Source organism: Nilaparvata lugens, unplaced genomic scaffold (assembly GCF_014356525.2).
Source record: "Nilaparvata lugens isolate BPH unplaced genomic scaffold, ASM1435652v1 scaffold4676, whole genome shotgun sequence".
NCBI lineage: Eukaryota > Metazoa > Arthropoda > Insecta > Hemiptera > Delphacidae > Nilaparvata > Nilaparvata lugens.
In genome coordinates this window covers 6319-26255 of record NW_024090751.1, presented here as the reverse complement: position 1 = coordinate 26255, position 19937 = coordinate 6319, and the positions used below count along the sequence as shown (strand labels likewise).

At 36.4% G+C, this 19937-nt stretch overlaps 2 protein-coding genes across 3 annotated transcripts; one reads left to right on the top strand and one right to left on the bottom strand.

Moving 5' to 3' along the window:
* Positions 1 to 51: 51 nt before the first annotated feature.
* Positions 52 to 17045, bottom strand: LOC120348943 (39S ribosomal protein L37, mitochondrial-like; the record flags this gene model as incomplete). Of its 2 annotated transcripts, none has more annotated exon segments than XM_039444446.1 (4): positions 52 to 170; positions 1531 to 1766; positions 2353 to 2534; positions 16979 to 17045. In XM_039444446.1, a coding segment is annotated over 1 exon segment (47 nt), but the record flags the coding sequence as incomplete, so codon positions are not given.
* On the top strand, positions 7023 to 15556 carry LOC120348944 (probable 28S ribosomal protein S26, mitochondrial). Its single transcript, XM_039444447.1, has 4 exons — positions 7023 to 7494; positions 8509 to 8608; positions 11120 to 11281; positions 15199 to 15556. The coding sequence occupies exons 1-4, from the start codon at positions 7238 to 7240 to the stop codon at positions 15382 to 15384; spliced, it is 705 nt and encodes a 234-aa protein (XP_039300381.1). The 5' UTR covers positions 7023 to 7237; the 3' UTR covers positions 15385 to 15556.
* Positions 17046 to 19937: the final 2892 nt, after the last annotated feature.

The window sequence follows — 19937 nt, the reverse complement described above, 5'->3', positions numbered from 1 at the left end:
ATCACAACCAATGCTGACATTTTAAAGTGAATCTAACTATAGAAAACAGACCTGCGCCTTGGTTGACTAATTCCATAGTCACGCGGAAACACCCACATGCGCTTCTTAGTTTCTTCCTGATTGGCAGTTTCACTTGCTCACATTCGAAAGCGATCGACGATAATATGCACCTGAATAACAATTTATAAATAAATTATCGATTTATCGAGCTGTCAACGATCAAGCAAGAGGCCATATCCACAACTACTAAACTAGAGGAGAGACAACATTGACTTTCCCTACTCTAGATTGGCTAAGCAGCACACCTGCTATCCAATGCGCGCATTGAACATTTTCAATAGACTTCCACTGCAGGTGAGCACTACCTCCGTAAATAAAGCCTAGTGCATTCGTGTGACGTCAGCACAGGTAGGGCTCCTACACCAATAAAAACACTAGCTGATATAGATCAGCTGAAATCAACTAATTTTATTGGTGTAGGAGCCCTACCTGTGCTGACGTCATACGAATGCACACGGCTTTGTTATGGAGGTAGTGAGGTGCGACGGTTGGATGACAAAGTGTTCAATAAAATGCTCCTAGAGAAACTGATTACCTTTCTCTTTATTCGTTGAATGAGGAGGAGATTGTAAACTTTGTCAATCTCTTAGATGGCCATCTTGAGATAATTGTAAATATTTAACTTTTGTGTTTAATAATCGACAGTATATACACTGGTCACAGACGGAAGAAAAATTGAATTGAATTGATGTTTGATTCATGATAAGAGAATAGGAAGAATATATTTTTTTCAAAAATAAAAAAAGTAGAAAATTGAGTGAAAAAAGGTAACATTTGAAAGCGATTACTGTGAAAAAGAATTTATTGAAGTGAAAATGATGATCAGAAATAATAATTTATAAAATCATCATGAAGGTTGAAAAAATAAAATATTATAATCAATTTTTTCAATAATATGTAAATGTGTCACTTTTTTAAATGACAATTGAAAATTTATATTGTGGTTGTTTTTGATTTGAAAATTAAAATGAAATTAGAATAATTCGTTTCCAGTTTTATCAAAGCACTATAGGCTACAAATAAAATATTAGATATTACAGTAATGAAGGACTTAATACTTGCTAACATTAACAATGATGAAATATACAACAGGAACAGTTTCAGAGAAAAGGTTGAAAAATGGGAAGTTAAACTAGAGATGACTGTGCCAAGAGTGGGAACAAAATGGAGTGAAGCAAGGAAAGCGGAGTTCTCACTGAAAATGAAAAACTGGTGGATTGATAAAAAGAACAAGAAAAACAAAAAATGAACCAAATTTTGCTCAGCGTCTTCCATCTGGGAGCTTGACGGCTAATAATAATAATAATAATAATAATAATAATAATAATAATATAATAATAATAATAATATAATAATAATAATAATAATAATAAATATTTTAACTGTAATATTATTATACAGATACAATCCAACTATTGAATTTGAGGATTAAAGAAAAGTTATCAGCAAATGGTTGAAGCTGTCAAATACCTCTTGGCTAAATCATCTTGTTCAGTCAGCTTCACCGCATCAATCAAAGAGGTCAACTGTTGAGGCAATACGTTCGGCTCAGGCTCAATGGTGTTGGTAAGGCGTTTGGCTTGATCCATCCCTTCCAGTAGAACATTGTTGTCTCTGAAGGCTAGTAGACGTTTTCTGATTGGTTGACTGGCTTCCACTTGTTTAGTATCTGGCTCGGGATTGGTGTGACTTGTAACGTTTGAATTCTGTTGAAAAAGAACAAGTAATACTTTATAGAAATCGATTATTCAAAATGCACAATGCCAAAATAATGTTTAGTTTTAGTAACGTAAACTAATGTATTCGTAACTTGAGTAACTTTTGATATTTTATGAGAAATGCAAGTCGTACCTGTGATAGAATTGGGGACAACCCACACGAAGTGATTTTTCAGGGGTTATCAGATGAGTCGGCAGGGCAGGAAGCTCTCCGATTGGCTGATTATCAGCCGATTCCCGAACTTCAACCCAATCATCCAATTGGAGAGCTTCCTGCCTTGCCAAATCGTCTTACCTTGCACTGTTCATCAGTCACGGTCACTGGAGTGAGAGCTTAAATTGCCTAGCAAATAGAATGACATGTTTATTCATATTTGTAAAGTTTATCTTCATGATTTTTCTTCATAAATTTTACTTTGAAATTGTTTTGTCAATGTGCTATTGTGTGTTTTTGAATTTTGTTAATGTGCGTTATGAGAGCAATAAGTTAATGGTTTGAATCCCTGGTGCCTTCAAATATGTATTTTTGTCAAAATAACTTAATTTAATCAATAAAAAAGTACCAAGCACTTACTCATCTATATGAGGTTCAGGAATAGCAGCTATATCCATGGCATCATATATTACCATGTTGTTCTTCTCCAGTCGACTTTTGAGACCCACATCGAGGATTTTTCGTCTCTTGCTCTGAACCCGCCATGTTGCGGTTAGCTGTCGATACAAATTGTGCTTGTAGCAGATTTCAGTCAATCTCATCTGTGAAAACAATCAAAATTACCAGTTTAATTATAATGAATAAGCAATGTAATAAATCTCATAGAATTGATTATACTTAAATAGGTTTAATTATAATTAAACCAGTTTAATTATAATGAATAAGCAATGTAATAAATCTCATAGAATATCCTTCCTTGGTTTGGATTTTTTGTTTCTTTAAGGAGAGGTCTCGACTGATTTGGGTGGCTCGTTGGAGTAAGACTCAACTCACACTTACGCGACTCAGGTCGAGAAGAGACTCGACTCTAGTCGAGAGCATGTGTTTTCAAATGGAGACTAGAATCGACTGGTCTGAGAGTCACCATTTGGAAACACATGCTCGCGACTAGAGTCGAGTCTCTTCTCGGCCTGAGTCGCGTAATTGTGAGTTGAGCCTAAGTGATTAAGCGCCGGTCTAATAATTAAGAGGAGTTTGACCAGGGCAAAATTTTGACCACAGCACAATCACATAGATACGGCCACCTCGTCTTTCGGAGGAGACGATGAGACGTCGGTCGCGACTACCTAAAAAGTAATCGTCATCTCTCATCATTATCCCTCTAACTCATCACCCACGCACAAGTCTAAGAGCTCATGTGGGCGTCACCATCAGTATTATTATTATCAGGCGAGGTATCATTGTCTTGAAAGCCACTCCAGATCTCTCCAGTTTGACTACTATACTCTGTGAAAATGGAAATTGCAGGGAGATAAGATATTTATTCATTCGACACAGCAAGACAAGTGCACTATCAAACAAGTGCATAGTTCATATCGAGTTGGAAAAATTGGATCAAGTTGAAAATTATTATAATATCGAATTTATCGCCAAGAGGAAGCATTGCAGCATTGCTCTTATGGAGTAAGGTGCCACCAGATTTCAAAGAAGCCAGAAAGCATGTAAGCTAATTGTGCGAGAGAAAGAGCGAAAAAGAGAACACAGTTCATTTTGATAGAATCATCATAAAAACGGCAACGGCAAAGACAGGAGGAGGCATCCAACCAATTATCAATTTTTTAATCATCAGTGTTTTAGTTATTAACAATCTTCAACTTATAGAATTCATTGTAGTTTCCATCAAAGAAAGGGAAATTTGAAGTCCCTGGTGAAAAAGTGGAGTTACTTTACTTACTTAAAATATTTCCAGTTGATCTGAACTGTGATAAATGTTTCATTTCAAATCTTGAATTATAATATGTTACTGATGGCTGATATGATAAAGCAGTATACAGCTGCTTAAATGTGGAGTCTTCCCTGACTTGCTCAGACTTCTTGAAAATTCCTGTCTTCAAAGAAATTGGAAATATAATAGACAGAGTATATCTAGGAATTTGAGACTCATGAGCTATATATTTGTTGTGTATCTGCCATACGCTAAATAAATAAATCCTGACTTCAAGAATGGTGATCCTGAGAAAGTGGGAAACTTCAGACCTTAATCCCTGTGTTCGGCAAAATCTTTGAAGCTGTTCTTTACAGTTTTACACACAACTCAGTGCCTATTTTGAAAAGAACTCACTGTTATCACCTCATCAGTTCGGATTCCGAAGAGGGCATTCTACCACAGTTGCTGTTCGTAGCTTGGTGGAGTTTATGCTGTCAGCAATAGAGGATAAACACTCAGTGGCGGTAACCCTGTGCAACCTGACCAAAGCCTTTGACTGTGTTTCTCTTTATATATTGTTGGAGAGATTTATCTGGCTCAACGTAGACAGGTGGTGTCAATTCAACAACATGCGTGAATATTTCGATGCACACAAGGACAACATAGCCTGACCTGCCATTTTAGAAGTAATTTCATGACGCCATCTTTCTAGTTCACTGGTCATTGATGAAGAAAAAAGAATAAGGAATAAGGAGAATTGGTGGTGGTGTCGGGTGCTCGTAATGTGTGCTGAGGCGTGCCTCAGGGTTCTATCCTGGGACCCTCCTTTTCCTCAGTGGCCTGGCCTCTCTTCATCAAAGACCTCAGGCTGGATGGAAGTGCTCTCCTATTTGCAGATGACACAACCCTATTTGCCAGGGATGGAGATGTGAATGTGGCAATACACAGGCTCTTCTATTTGCAGATGACACAACCCTAGTTGCCAGTGATAGAGATGTGGATGTGGCAATACACTGGTCTTCCCAACTGTTGGAGGTTGTTAGTGATTGGTTCTGGGTGAACAAACTTGCACTGAACGAGAGGAAGGATCAAAATCTACTCTTCACTCTGAGGCAGAACCTACCAATTTACGGGGATCGCAATGTGAGGGTGTTTGGATTTATGATGAATGCCACATTGACATGGAAGCAGCATATTGACATGATCTGCAAAATACTGTCAAGGGTCACATATCTGATTCACAAGCTGAGAGGGCATGTTTCTTTGGAGTACCTGGTTACGACATACCATGGCATCTTCCACAGCCTTATTAATTATGACATTGTGTTTTGGGGTTATGCAGGCGGCTGCAGAAAGATCCTGCTCCTACAAAAGAAGGTTCTCCGGATCATCACCTCGTCTCATCGGCTAGAACAATGTGCGCCAATCTTTAGTAGAAAAAAAAAATTATGACGGTCAATAGTCAGTATCTGTTTAGTTTGCTGTCACTGTTGAGAAGAGGCCAACTTACTTTTCTGCAACGAGGACATGTACACAGCCACAACAGGCAAAGGAGGAGTCCGCCAGACTCATAGAAGTAGCAAAGCTGTGGTTTCTAGCCAACAAGTGCAAACTAAATAAGGAGAAAACAAACATCTTGGTTTGCTCATTGAAGAGACAACCAGTTGTATCAGATCCAGTAAAACTGTTAAGATTCTGGTTGGATGAGCGATTGAGCTGGAATCATCATATGAATCAAGTTTGCAGGAAATTGTCCAGGGTTCTGTACCTCCTTCGTAAGCTGAGATGTGTGGTGGATCAGAGAAGTCTTGTCATGGCCATTCGTTGTTTCACAGCCATATCATCTATGGATTGCTCCACGATGTGCTGCTACTGCAAAAGAAGGCTCTGAGGATAGCGACATTTTCCAGCTTCAGGGATCACTGCAGGCCACTATTTAGGGATCTTGGGATACTCACGGTGTACAGTCAATATGTGTTGTGCTCGCTGATGTACATCAAGAAGAACCGGGAGCAGTTACAAAAAAGGTATGATATACACAGCCACAATATGCGTCATGCAACTAGACTGGAGGTGCCCCGGAGCCGACTGGCGGGGATCTACAATAGCTTTCCTTCGCAGGCAATAAGAGTTTTTAACACCCTTCCTAGACAAATTCAGGAAACACGGGACGTTTGGTTCCATGCTACATTGAAAAAATAAACTCCTGGAAAAGACACTTTACTTACTGCAGGATTTTTACAGTGAACCTCTTTTTGGGAAGTCAAGCACCTTCACAGCGTGAATGATCATGATAGGGTATTCTATTGAGATTTTCGACACTGCCTATCTGGAAACCCCAGTCATTGGCAACGACCTCAAGTATCAAGTAAGGAGGAATGATATCAATTTGCCTTATGCCAGACTCGATCGCATAATAGCTCTCGTTTCTGAGCACTCAAGTACTTCATTTCCTTTGCCCTTCTATTTCCGAACAGGAGGTCTTTGAGAGGGTACTTCGGGAGAGACTTGTGAATCTGGCACTTCTACTCCCTGGATGAAGAGGCAATAAAAATGTTTTCTGAGATTTATGACTTACCTCCCATATTGATCTTAGTTTTTAGTTTTACATTTTTTGACGCAACCTATCCAACAAGTGCTGGTCATGGATGGAGATTAATGAATTACTGTTCTAAGAAGATGACTCAATTAACAAATAAGTAAGTTGTTTTTATTTATATTTTATTATTTTTAATTTATATTCATTAACAGAAACATAGTCTACTGCACTCACTGAAATTTCTGAAAAAGCCTCGACTAGTCCTGTAGTAATGACAACATAGAAGCCGGTAGTCAAATATATAATCCTTTCGTAATCTAATGCTAAAATTCAACCTCAAGATTAAAACAAGAACTGACATAAATTAATAAAACACAAAATCTTTGGACCTCATAAAGAGGAAGTAGTAAAATAATATTGAGTACCTACCTAGCCTAAATAGATACGGTACCAATAAAAGTATATTCAAAATATACGTCTCAAACTGTAGTTGGTCTTCATCAAATGAGACACTTGATAGTTTTTGACATTATATTGATATAACTTACTTTATTTCATAAATATTTTTAATTGGGCACCATACCGAATCGGCATGAACTAAACATAAAAGCGAAATTGTTATTATTTATTCAATACTTTCTACTACTGAACCAATTAAAGACTAGGAAGATTTGCTAGAGAATTTACGAAGAATAGAAATGAAATATTTGATAATATTACCTTTGAAACGTAAAATTCTCAACCACTAACCAACCAAATGCAACATAATAATAATTTTAGGTTATGCCAGAATTCCAAAAATAGGATATCGAACTATCGAAAGGTGGATATCGATATCAGTATTGTTTGATGATATCGAGAGCAATATGTTATCGATAGTCAATAGTCAAATTGCAAAATGTGAATGTTTGAGGTTAGGTTATCAATTAATTCCTTCAGAATTCTTTATTAAACTTCAAGAGTTTTCTTGATTATTCAGTGACTATCGGTTTATTACTTTACTCTCAACTGTCTCAAATATCTTCATTAATACTGGTTTTTAAAAATAAGTGGATACAATGAATTTTGTCAGGCAAATGAAGATTTCACCGTGCAACGTTTTATCACAAACACCTATAGTCTCTAGTATATTGAATACTAACAATAATCTAGTTTGTTATCAATGTGTTAGATGGAGTAGACATAAACCTAGATGGCTTCCTGTTGCAAAAACCAAAATGTACAGGATCCCTGCCAGAAAGGAGTATCCTGAAGAACAAACTGCCGAACTACTCACTTGGTTCAACAACTATAGAACACAGATGAAAGCTCTTCAGTAAGTCAACTTCAATAACATAATTATTATCTTGTAAGCTATTTACACTTGTACATCCTAGTCTTCTGCATATGGTTCTGTCATCTGATCTAGTATTTATATAGTAAAAATACTGATATAGTAAAAACAATTGAAGTTAATTTCAGTAAAAGAGGGGTCCAATTAACAAACTCATGCAGTATAGATAAGGGCAAGGTTGAATTTTTGGGCATTACAATAGACAGGGGCCTATCATGGAACGCACAGTCTGCAAGAAACTAGGCTCAGGAACCTATATGGTGAGAAGAGTGAAGTGTATTGCAACACTGGAAGCGGCAAAGGAGCTTACCATGCCCTGGTAGAGTCCCACCTGAGATATGGGCTTTTTGTGTGGCGGGGATCGTCTGCGGGCAATCTAAAGAGGGCTATAAGAGTGCTGGCAAGTCTCAAACAAAGAGAGACATGTCGAGATGCCTTCCGTCATCTGGACATAATGACGGTGACCAACATCTACATCATGGAAGTCATCACCCATGTTAGCCGACTAAATCTCCAGAGAGGCACAGATGTTCATAATACGTTACTCGGCAGGCAGACAACTATGTACTCCCAAGGCACAGAACTGCAATCTTTGAAGAGAAACCTTCATACGTGGGCAGAAAACTGTGGAATCACCTACCGAAGAAGATAAAGAGGCTGGAATGTGTGACATTGAAAAAAAGACTTAGTGAGTTTCTCAAAGGAAGGCCCATGTACGAACAATGTGAATTTCTTGAAACATGAGACAAATACTGGCAGTGAAAAAATATAAGTTTAAATACAAACAATTCAAATATATTATAATTATTTATATGTATATATATATTTTTTATTCTTGACAACAATTGCTATTCTTGAAGAATATGTAATAAAGAATTTTGACTATTGACTATTTAGTCAATTATTGTTTCTCTGATTTCATTTCCGCTTTGCTCAGAAGTGAATAAAATCACTTATGATTTACTGGCATCATTAAATCGGTCTGTTTCCTTCCAGTTTGTACTTGGCTGAAAAGCAAAAAGCTCAGGAAACAGGACCCGAGGTCATAGCTGAACGTCTACGTCAGGAGGAGCTTAAATATGTGGAATGCATGCAGGTAAGCTCTTATTGTATATCGCTGTTATCAGTTATAAGCAATTGAATGCACCAGCTTATTGGTTTTATTTATTTTGTATAATCATAGCCTACAAAATCCCTCTAGAATCATCTAGAGGAATCTAGAAGATTTATCTAGATGAGTCTTCTAGATGCTAGATTCTAGCATCTCTCTAGAATCTAGGTATCTATCTTGATTCCTCTAAGCATCGAGATAGATAATCTATCTTATATCTAAATACTCACTGATCAAGTATCTTAATACTTAATCAGTTTGTTCTCAAGTATGTACATACTTAATCATGAAATAAATGTTAATTATGAAAGATTGATGCCGCATCCACATGTTGGCCGAATGAAGGCTAATGCGCCAGTGTGAGTATGACTGGTTTGCCAAGGCTGGCCTTCATTGGGCACTGATCACATTGCACGCTGTGCCATCTTACTGAGCTAGCATTAGACCTACACATCCAGAGCTACGTTTAGCTAGAAATACGTCGTCGGGGTACGTTGCTGGGTGCATCTACTTCTGACCTCGGCATTATGTCCACAGTTGACAGTTCATCTCCTCATGGAAATATATCGCTACCGTAACCTGGTCATCGCGTCTGCATGCCATCTTCTAAAATCGCAGGTGATATCCTGTCGTTGCCTTGCACGACTGAGCGTCTCCTTGATCGCTCGCGTGACCTAATCATCCCATCTATTTATTTTCTTCTATAAGATTAGATTAGATATGGATAGGTATGATTTTGTTTATATCAAAATAGATTGTAAATTTAGTTTTGTTAAAAGAGTTCTTTGTTGATTAAAACATTATTTTTCTTGTTTCGTTTTTTTTTTAAATATTGGTACAAATGTTAAAAATATTCATAACAAATAGTGTAAATGTATTACACAATTGATTCAGTTTATTTTAGTTTTGTTGGAGGATTTTTTAGTTTATTTTGTTGTAGTTAGTTTTTTGTTTAGTTGAATGATATTCCCGTTTGTTTGAATGTGTTCTGGTTTATTGTACTGTAGTCCAAGATAAAATTATTATGTTAAGCGACTCAACCCTCAGCACAAGCATTATGCTTAAAGAGGGATGAACCATTAATATTTCTTCAAGGGCACTTACCTTTCATTGTTATTATCATTCATTATCATATCCTATTTTATTTATTTTTTATTTTTTATTGTATTATTTTATTTATTTTATCTACACATAGGGTTCTGTTTATTTATTATTTCATTATTGAATGTTTAATGATTGTGAAATGTGTTTGTGTTCTTGAATGTGATTGTAATGTAATTTATTTATTTTTATTGGTTGAATAAAGCATTTATTTATTTATTTGCATGGTACCTCCTTAGAGAGTTTACAAGTTGTCAACGTCAGCATGTCACCTCAAGAACCGGCTTTAGAGGTGACATCCAGACAGAGGTCTACTAGGCGACTGGATGACACCCAAACGTCCCGTTCACACCAGCGTAGGGTAGCTTTTAATTTGCTTCCAATATTGGGAGATAGAACGGCCAAGTCTTCCAAAGACGTATTTCTAGCTAAACTTAGCTGGGTGTGTAATGACCTCAACTCCATGTAGTACCGCATACACTTTTAAATCAAATGTGAACAATATAACGTATACTTAAAAATTGCTACCAAATATTTGCTAAAATAGTCCCTTCATTCTGTTTTTAAAACACAACTAGCTTTGAAAATGAATTCATTTCTTGATAATCAATAATCGGTATTTGAATATTGAATCATTTTTAAACTATTTATGTCTTGAAAACAGAAAAAAAGATACTATAGTGACGTCCACAATATAATGGCAGTGGAGAAAGATAGGAGAAAAACTTTGCCAATCCTCAGTCTTATTAATGCCTTCTATAGACTGTAGCTGATACAGGTTTATTGAAGTAATACTAACTGTTCATTCTCGTTTAAAATAATCAGTTATATTTTATTAAGCTATAAATTATATTATTCAATAATTGCATAATGAATTTTCATAATCAAGATGAAGTATTTTGTTAATTAATTACTAATTCTACATTTCTAAAAGATGATCTGGCAACAGAGCAAAGCGAGAAAGAGATAGCACTAACCGCTTTATTGAGTGATAGACAAGGATAGAAATACCATTACTAGACAAACACTGCCATTATAACGTGGACCTCACTATAGTCATACATTAATGAAGTGATATCTATAGATGTGAATATCGTACTGAAATTTCTCTTGTGTCAATATATTATATGCTATGCTTTGTGCCTAAAATGATTGATTGATAAAGTAGAATGATTGTGGATGAAATGATTTGATTTGATTGATAGAGATTTATAGGTGAACTACGAGTGTCAAATCATTATATGCTTTGAAAGAGAACTTATTTGATTTACTGTTTGATTAATCAAAGTTATACTTTGCAGGTGGTAAATTTAATTTCCATTAAATAGTTCACATTAATTCTTATTATACTATATCATGTATATTGTTTGAAATAAAATCGATTGATTGATTTAGATTAACGACGAGTGGAATGCGTCTGTGGCAAGGTCGAGGGAGGCCAGACTCGCAAGGGAGGCCGAGGAACGCAGACAGAAAATAGCGGCCGACATTGCTGAGAGAGAGCGCGCCAGAATGGAGAAGATCAGGGGCATCGAGGTGGCTGTGCGCAGGGAGAAGGTAAACTGTTATCTATTTATGATCAAATACAAATGGATTATAAAAATAGAAATACGAATCTCAGTACCACAGAAATTTGTATTTCCATATTACAAGTGGTAACGTCCGATGAGCGATTTTGGGGATTAGCAGTCCGCTGAGCGATCCATTGTTCAGAATAACAATGAGGATAGGTAGACGCTATCGCAGACGCTGAATGGGAGGTCTTGGGTGTCATTAATCATCAGGGTGAGTGACAGAGGCAGGCCACAAGCGTATGTGTATACTCGCAATACGATATTATATTAATGATGATTGAATCAGTACCTACCACCTTACATAAAAAGGAATCAGTAATAATTGTTAAGCAAAGATCGAATAGCTTTCTGCTTCGAACAGTTCAAATTCATCTTCGTTATAGCCTATAATATATTCATATATAAAAATTCACAATTTCAACAAGTTCTATCAATCATCTGCATTTCTTCAAGTGAATGAGTAACAATACTGCAAATAGATATAAGGTATTATAGTATCTCACAGATATCAAGAAGATTTAAGATCAACTTCACATCTAAAGCAATCTACATTCACAAGTAATCGCAAATTTTATTTTTATGCAAATCTACAATCGTTTTAGTTAGTACAGTATATAAAAGCGAATACTATGAATAATTTATCCTCTAAATCTCTAATGGATTTATCTCTTACCGAATTTGAAATGGGTTCTATTCCAAAAATTTAAACTTTAGGCGCTCATATCTCAAAAAGTAATGATCGGAAAAAAATGTTTTCCTAAGAAAACTTTTTCATTTTGATAGCTTGATGATATAAAAATCGAAAACTTTGAAAATATCACCAGTAGAAAGTTTATTTTTCGCCTTTGCACAGGAGTTTTTTTACCATCCCAAATCGATTTTTTTCAAATATCACAAGTAAAATGTTAGTCAGTTGCACAGACTTTTGAGAACAGTTTGTAAAATTGGTAACAGTTCATTGGATAAAATTATTATTTAACAACAAATGATTCGTTTTTATGGAAGGTGGTGAGTTCTGAATTTCTGATTCAATCATTATCATCAATATATCGTATTGTGAGTATAAACACAACACTATCCATTCTAGCCTTCCTCTGTCACAGTTCCTGATGATTAATGACACCCAAGTCCTCCCTTTCTTAGCGGTCTGCCTAGGCCTATCCCTATTGTTATTCTGAACAATGGATCGCTCATCAGACGACACCATTACAAGTAGCCCTAAACAGAAAAGAGACAAAAGGATCATATTCATGAAATAAATAATAAAGGTGTGATAGACATTTAAACTTACCCTAACTTACGGTTTTAACATGGTGGAGCAGGCTTTAACAAGGTAAAGGATATCGGAGACGTTAACAAGGTTTTAACAAAGTAAAGGATATCAGAGAAGATAGCTGAGAGTGTTGAGAAGTAAATATGTATTCATGTTAGAAGACTGTGGAGCGGCGAAGTTAGGGTAGAAGATAGAAGGAAGATAACGGTAGGAGGAAGATAGAAAGAAGCGGAGACATTGACTAAAATGTTAGTAAAGCATGTAACTTTACTTCTTAACACTCTCAGCTAACTTCTCTGATATGCTTTACCTTCGCTGGTCCGCTATTTTTTGACCCTTCCTCCCAGGGCCATCTATATCGTAGTTGATCTTTAGTTCCACCAACAAAAAGCCTCCAGTTGAATCGATCCTTCTGTGGGTCAAAGCCTCCCCAAACTCATGTAATTTAATACAAATTAATCAAATATTCGATGTTACATGTGGTTCCACACCTATCTATAGATGATTCAGTAACAAGAAAAAGGTCAGCTGCCATTACGTTGCTGCAATTTCAACCTTTTTCTTGTGACTGAACCATCTCTAGCAGTTGTATTAACAACTTCTGATACATGTTTGAAGCTATTAAGTTTTACTAAGTAAAATTTAACTTGTCATGTGTTATTGAAAGATTTGTTTCCATTAATTATTAATTGAATGAATATTATACAAATTTTGTTCTTCTGACAAAAATACTCTCATGCAAGGGAAGCTTCCCTGTACTCATGGACGAGTTGCTGCAGACCTGAGAAACTCTCCAATTCAACTCTTAATTCATCCATTAGTACTTATAATGTAATCATTTATACACAGCATACATAACGATTTTGCTATGACACAACAGTAGAATGTCTTTCTTCTTGATGTCCGTTTTCACACCGATTCCTCGACGACACGGCACGACTCGACAAGACAGGAAGATATTGGCTGGTTAGGTAGACGTATTGAGAATCAGCCAATCGGAGGGCATCCTGTCTAGGTTGACGAATTAAGAATCAGACAATCGGAGAGCTTCCTGTCGTGTCACCGTGGAATCGGTAATTGTGAAAACGGCCATTGGCTGATTGTATTGGCGTACCGATTATCAGCCAATTCAAGTCCATTCTGGGTGTTGTGTAGTCGCAAAATCATTGAGAGTAAAAAACGGCCAAGGAGGATGTTTAACTTGGATTAACTCGTGCAGTTTGTGAGAAATTCACTTGATACTTTTTTGTATCAATTTAGTATGAAATGTATATATTACTAGTAGTTCTGTGAACAGTAGACTTCGCGCTCAGTAAGTTACATTGACCTGTTGTTATGTTTTCTCCAAAAAATTTATCAATTTAAAATGTCTAGAAAAATCCTAAATAAACATAGAGCGTTCTGTCCTATCGTACCGTGTCGTGTCGTCCCGGAATGTGAGTGTGAGCGCTGTTATCAGGTCTGGCTGCAACTGTCTACAACGTTGATGGAAAGATACATTTTCAAGATGTTTTCTAGATGTTTGATGTTTTTGAGCGGGTAGTATTATAGTCAACTGTCTACTAACGTTGATGGAAAGATACATTAAAGATGTTCAAGATGTTCGATGTTTCTGAACGGGTAGTATTATAGTCCACTAAACAACTGATTTATGATGAATAATTATTCTATAGTCTGATTTTTACTCTAATATTGGCGTATGAAGGAGGCTCCTTTTTCCTTTTATATTATCCTTGAAATGCAAAATTTCCTAAAACCTTGTATATACGTCGACGCGCAATTTAAAAAGGAACATACCTATCAAATTTCATGAAAATCTATTAACGCGTTTCGCCGTAAATGCGCAACATATAAACATTCAAACATTTAAACATCCAAACATTTGAACATTAAGAAAAATGCCAAACCGTCTACTTGAATCTTAGACCTCACTTCGCTCGGTCAACTAAGTAAAATTCAACTTCTAAAGTGTTATTGGAAGATTTGTTTCCATTAATTATTGATTCATCCATTAGTACTTGATATCATCATTTATACACAGCATACACAACGATTTAGCTATGACACAACAGTAGAATTTCTTTCTTCTTGATGTCCGTTTTCACACCGATTCCTCGACGACACGGAACGACTCGACAGAAGGAAAGCGTTCTCCGAATGGCTGGTTAGGTTGATGTATTGAGAACCCGCCAATCGGATGGCATCCTGTTCAGGTTAACGAATTGAAAATCAGACAATCAGAGAGCTTCCTGTCGTGTCGTGCCGTCGAGAAATCGGTACCGTAACTGTGAAAATGACCATTGGCTGATTGGATTGGCGTACCAACAATCGGCCAATCTGAGGACATTCTGGGTGGTATGTAGTCGCAAAATCGTTGTTAGTGAAAACGGTCAAGGAGGACGATCAACTTGGATTAACTCGTGCATTTTGTGAGGAATTCACTTGATACTTCACTTGTATCAATTTAGTATATGTATATGTCAATATTACTTGTATAATCTAGTACTTCATGTGATTTGTTGATGTTTAGCCTCTTCTACAATAAATCTACTTGAATCTTGTATTCAATTTGGTTCTTTCATCTCGTAACACTCTCCATTAAAACATACCATTCAATTATGTTCCAGGAGCTGTCAAAGACGTTCATCACCAGAGAGAACATCGACGAAGCGATTGAGAAGGCTCTGAACGAGAGAGTTGACTTCAACTTCTGCATCGACCTGAAGGGAAACATCTACAAAGGGCTGAGAGCCAGACCCGATCTGGCCAGTGATAACCCGTCGCCTCAAAAACTAGAAGCCGAATCTGCTTAATGAATAAACATATTTTTTGAGATTCAATGCTAGGAGGTAGATTGATAGAGTATCACACAGAAGCGCTAGTAGCTATTTTGATATTATCTGTTTATCATAATTTTGAATGTGGTTAATCGTCAGTGATACATTGATAGTGTTTATGCATTTAATTAAAAATCATGAATTCAAAGTGAGTATTTTTTATCAATCCATGACTTTCTTCCCTATTATTATTTCACTACAAATATTAGATTTTTCAAGTAATAATTTTCAATTGTCTCACTACATAACGTTTGAAGCTGCGTACATACATGGACTTAATAAACAAAATTAAATCTGGCTCAAGTCTGAGTACAGACTTGAGCACCATGAACACGTGCATTTTGCTTCTCATCAACTGATGCTATACTTACTAGTAGTTCTGTGAACAGTAGACCTCACGCAGTATTCTCATCCACAAGTACCAGATGTCAACTGTTTTAAATGTTAACAAACTCAGTTCACGTTTGAATTTGTATTACATATGATTTAATTCATCCAGTTCCGTGATGACCTTTCTATCTGATGAAAATTATTTTTTTAGAATCAAAAATATTATAATTTCTCCTGCATTATTCAGTTCATTTGTTTATTTTTATTCACCTATTAAATTAGTTTTTTCGAATGTGAGAATATTGATACTGATGGGCACGCATAATAATACCATGACTGCAAAACAAATAAATATTGAAACCAAAGACCTTAAGGCCATTCCACACAGCACGTGGCGTGCGTGGCTGGACGCACGCTAGCTACTTTTCAAAACATCGCTTCCTAGCTAATCAAATGAAGCAATTCACATAGCAGCCACGGCCACACGGCAACGCTTGCTATACTAGCCACGCGTGGCTACCGTTCGCTCTCTGAGCGATCTTTCCAAACGTGTCCGGCCACGTTTTGGTCCGAGCATGCGCAGAACGTATATTAGATGTATACTATCGTATAGAACGTATACTATCATTGTCAGCCTCAAGGTCGCGCATTAAATGATGGAATTCGCCATAGGTCTTCCTTTTTTTATTGATTGGATGTACCCACTGGTCCCTTGCTGACACCGAATACAATAAAACCAGCTCATTATCACTACTACTGCTGCTGCTGGAGTCATCAAACCAAGGTAAGCCACAAGAAAATTAGACCAAATTTATTTAAAAAATGTTAATAACTCAATCTTTTAGATTATATTATATGGAACATAACTTATCATACACATGATGAACATATGTGTTTGTCAACTTCCGTTCAATCTAATAGAATCTATAAGGATTAAGTTATAACCATTTTGTTAATAACTTTGGTGTAAATTCAGCTTAAAGATGCATACCTCTTTAATGTCTTTGATTGAAACTATAGACCTTATACAAATACAGTAATAGACTGGCTTCTCCACACATCTGTGTAATCACTTGTCAGCTGATTTATGATAAATAATTCTATAGTCTGATTAATTTTTACTCTAATATTGGCCTATGAAGGGAGGCTCCTTATTCCTTTTATATTATCCTTGAAATGCAAAATTTCCAAAAACCTTGAATAGGCTATACGTCGAAGCGCAATTAAAAAAGGAACATACCTGTCAAATCTCGTGATAATTTATTACCGCGTTTCGCCATAAATGCACAACATATGAACATTTAAACATTAAGAGAAATGCCAAACCTTCAACTTGAATCTTAAAAATGTATTATGTAAATGTTAAAGATGATGATGGAACCTTTGTGAGTGTAAATATGGTTACACCTTCACAATGGTCCTCCAAAAAATTATAATATAAAAAACGCAAAAAACCGAGTAACAGATAATGACTGATTACATGCATTCTACTATACAAAACTCTTCCACAAATCTGCAACGAGAGCCAGCAGCTTCAAAGTCAGTTATAAGTAACAAATCCAATGTCAATCGCATTGAAATTCATTTTGTGAGTTCTTTACACATCAAAAAAAGGTTTTTGATGGTAAAAAACGTGAAAATTCAACACTAAATTACTTAAAATCCTTGTTACTTTCCTTGCCCTACTACCATAGGTAAGGAAAGTATTGCTTTCCAAAAAAAATTAAGGTACCCCAATTTCAAGTTTTCTATACGTTTCAAGGTCCCCTGAGTCCAAAAACATGATTTTTGGGTATTGGTCCGTGTGTGTGTGTATGTGTGTGTGTGTGTGTGTATGTCTGTGAACACGATAACTCCATTCCTAATTAACCGATCGACTTGAAATTTTAAACTTAAGGTCCTTATACCATGAGGACCCGACAATAAGAAATTCAATAAAATTCAATTCAAGATGGCGGAAAAAATGGCTGATAATTACTAAAAAACCATGTTTTTCACGTTTTTCTCGAAAATGGCTCTAACGATTTTCTTCAAATTTATATCATGGATAGCTATTTATAAGCCCTATCAAATTGAATAAATCTCATTTCAGGGAAAATTTCAGGAGCTCCGTAATATTCTTGAGAAAAATGGCGGAAAATGACTAAAAAACCATGTTTTTCACGTTTTTCTCGAAAACGGCTCCAACGATTTTCTTCAAATTTATACCATGGATAGCTATTCATAAGCCCTATCAACTGGCATGAGTCTCATTTCTGGGAAAATTCCAGGAGCTCCGTAATATTCTTGAGAAAAATGGCGGATATGACTAAAAAGCCATGTTTTTCACGGTTTTCTCGAAAACGGCTTGTAAAATCTGACAAAGCATCTTTGGAACGGTTTCACTTGTTATTCGTTCCGCTACTACGTAGACATCATGTCGTCATCATGTCTGTCTGTCTGCGCGCTGTGTCTTTTGTGCGTCTGCGCTGACCAGTGACGTCACAGTCGCGGTTCTTTGCCACTGCTCTAGTCAGCTGGTTTTCTATACTTCTATTCGTACCTTTTTCGTCGGATTGTTTGCCGTTGCAATTTTAATATTTGTGCTATTCGATTTTTTGGAATTTAATCTTGTCTTTAGGCATCTTACCTTTTAGATATTTGCCACTTTTTCACCATACGTTTCCAAACGTTTTCGTACGTGGCTACATTTCTGCTTTCCCCTTTTTGTTACTAGCGTCTTTTGCCTTTTGCTGTTTGTCTTTTCATGGAGGTCGGCGAGTGTGCTTCCTGCGCTCGGTCTAAACCTTTCATCTGAATTCATCGGACTTACAAAATGGTTTTAAAGTGTGAATTATTCTTCAAATTAATTCGTTTGTTCTATTCTTCAGTGTGATTCAATTATTCATTGAGTTCTTCACTCAGTTACTCTGTTAAAATTGGATAAACTTTGTCAAAAATTACAACCTCGTGTAGGCTTCAGTTGCCATTTTTCTACAATTGGCTTCACCTCGTGAACCTCAAACTTTCAAGTGCATCATCTCTACCGTTTGGAAATCAATCCAAAAATTCCACAATTTGAAGATCGGATTATTCGTTTGGAATTCTACTCGCTCCAGCCTACTTTTCCATTGGGGGATTCGCCTGCTGTAGGGACGTTTCCATGCTTGTCATCGCATGGCCAGATCACTTCATCGCTTGCTGATGTCCTGTTCCTGTTGGTATTGCAGAGTCATTGCCTGTCTGCCTGGCCGCATCTCCTCTTCAAAATTTATTCAGGTTATGTAAATCGTTCTTTTCAATTTTCATTTACGTATGCATCATTATTGTTTTATAATGTCTATCTTGACATTCAATTCACTAAGGCCACCGACGCCTATTAATTCATTGGATTTGACAGCTACCCTTGGCTTCACAAGTGATTTTCTGATGCCACTGACGCCTACTAATTGTTTTGTTAATGTCTATCTTGACATTCAATTCACTGAGGCCACTGACGCCTACTTATTATTTGATTAATGTCTATCTTGACATGCAATTCACTAAGGCCACCGACGCCTATTTATTTATTGTATTTAACAGCTACCCTTGGCTTCACAAGTGATTTTCTGAGGCCACTGACGCCTATATAATTGTATTCAATTGTAGCAATTATTCATTGGATTTGACAGCTACCCTTGGCTTTACAAGTGATTTTCTGAGGCCACTGACGCCTACTAATTGTTTTATTAATGTCTATCTTGACATTCAATTCACTGAGGCCACCGACGCCTATTAATTCATTGTATTTAACAGCTACCCTTGGCTTCACAAGTGATTTTCTGAGGCCACTGACGCCTATATAATTGTATTCAATAGTAGCAACTATTAATTCTCTGGATTTGACAGCTACCCTTGGCTTTACAAGTGATTTTCTGAGGCCACTGTCACCTATTACTCGTTCTAATTGATGTCTGTCTTGACATTCAATTCATTGAAGGCCCATGTCGCCTATATTCAACCCGGACTGTCCTCATTGTATTTATTAGCTACCCTTAGCTCTTAAGTGATATTTTAAGGCCAGTAACGCCTATTAATTGTTTGGTCGAAGTCTATCTTGACATTCAAATCACTGAAGGCCTATGCCGCATATATTTTTATACGTTACTTGCTGAGCATTTTTTACAGCTTATTGTCATTTCTTAATCATTAATATTGTACCTTATAGTAATAACTTTCAT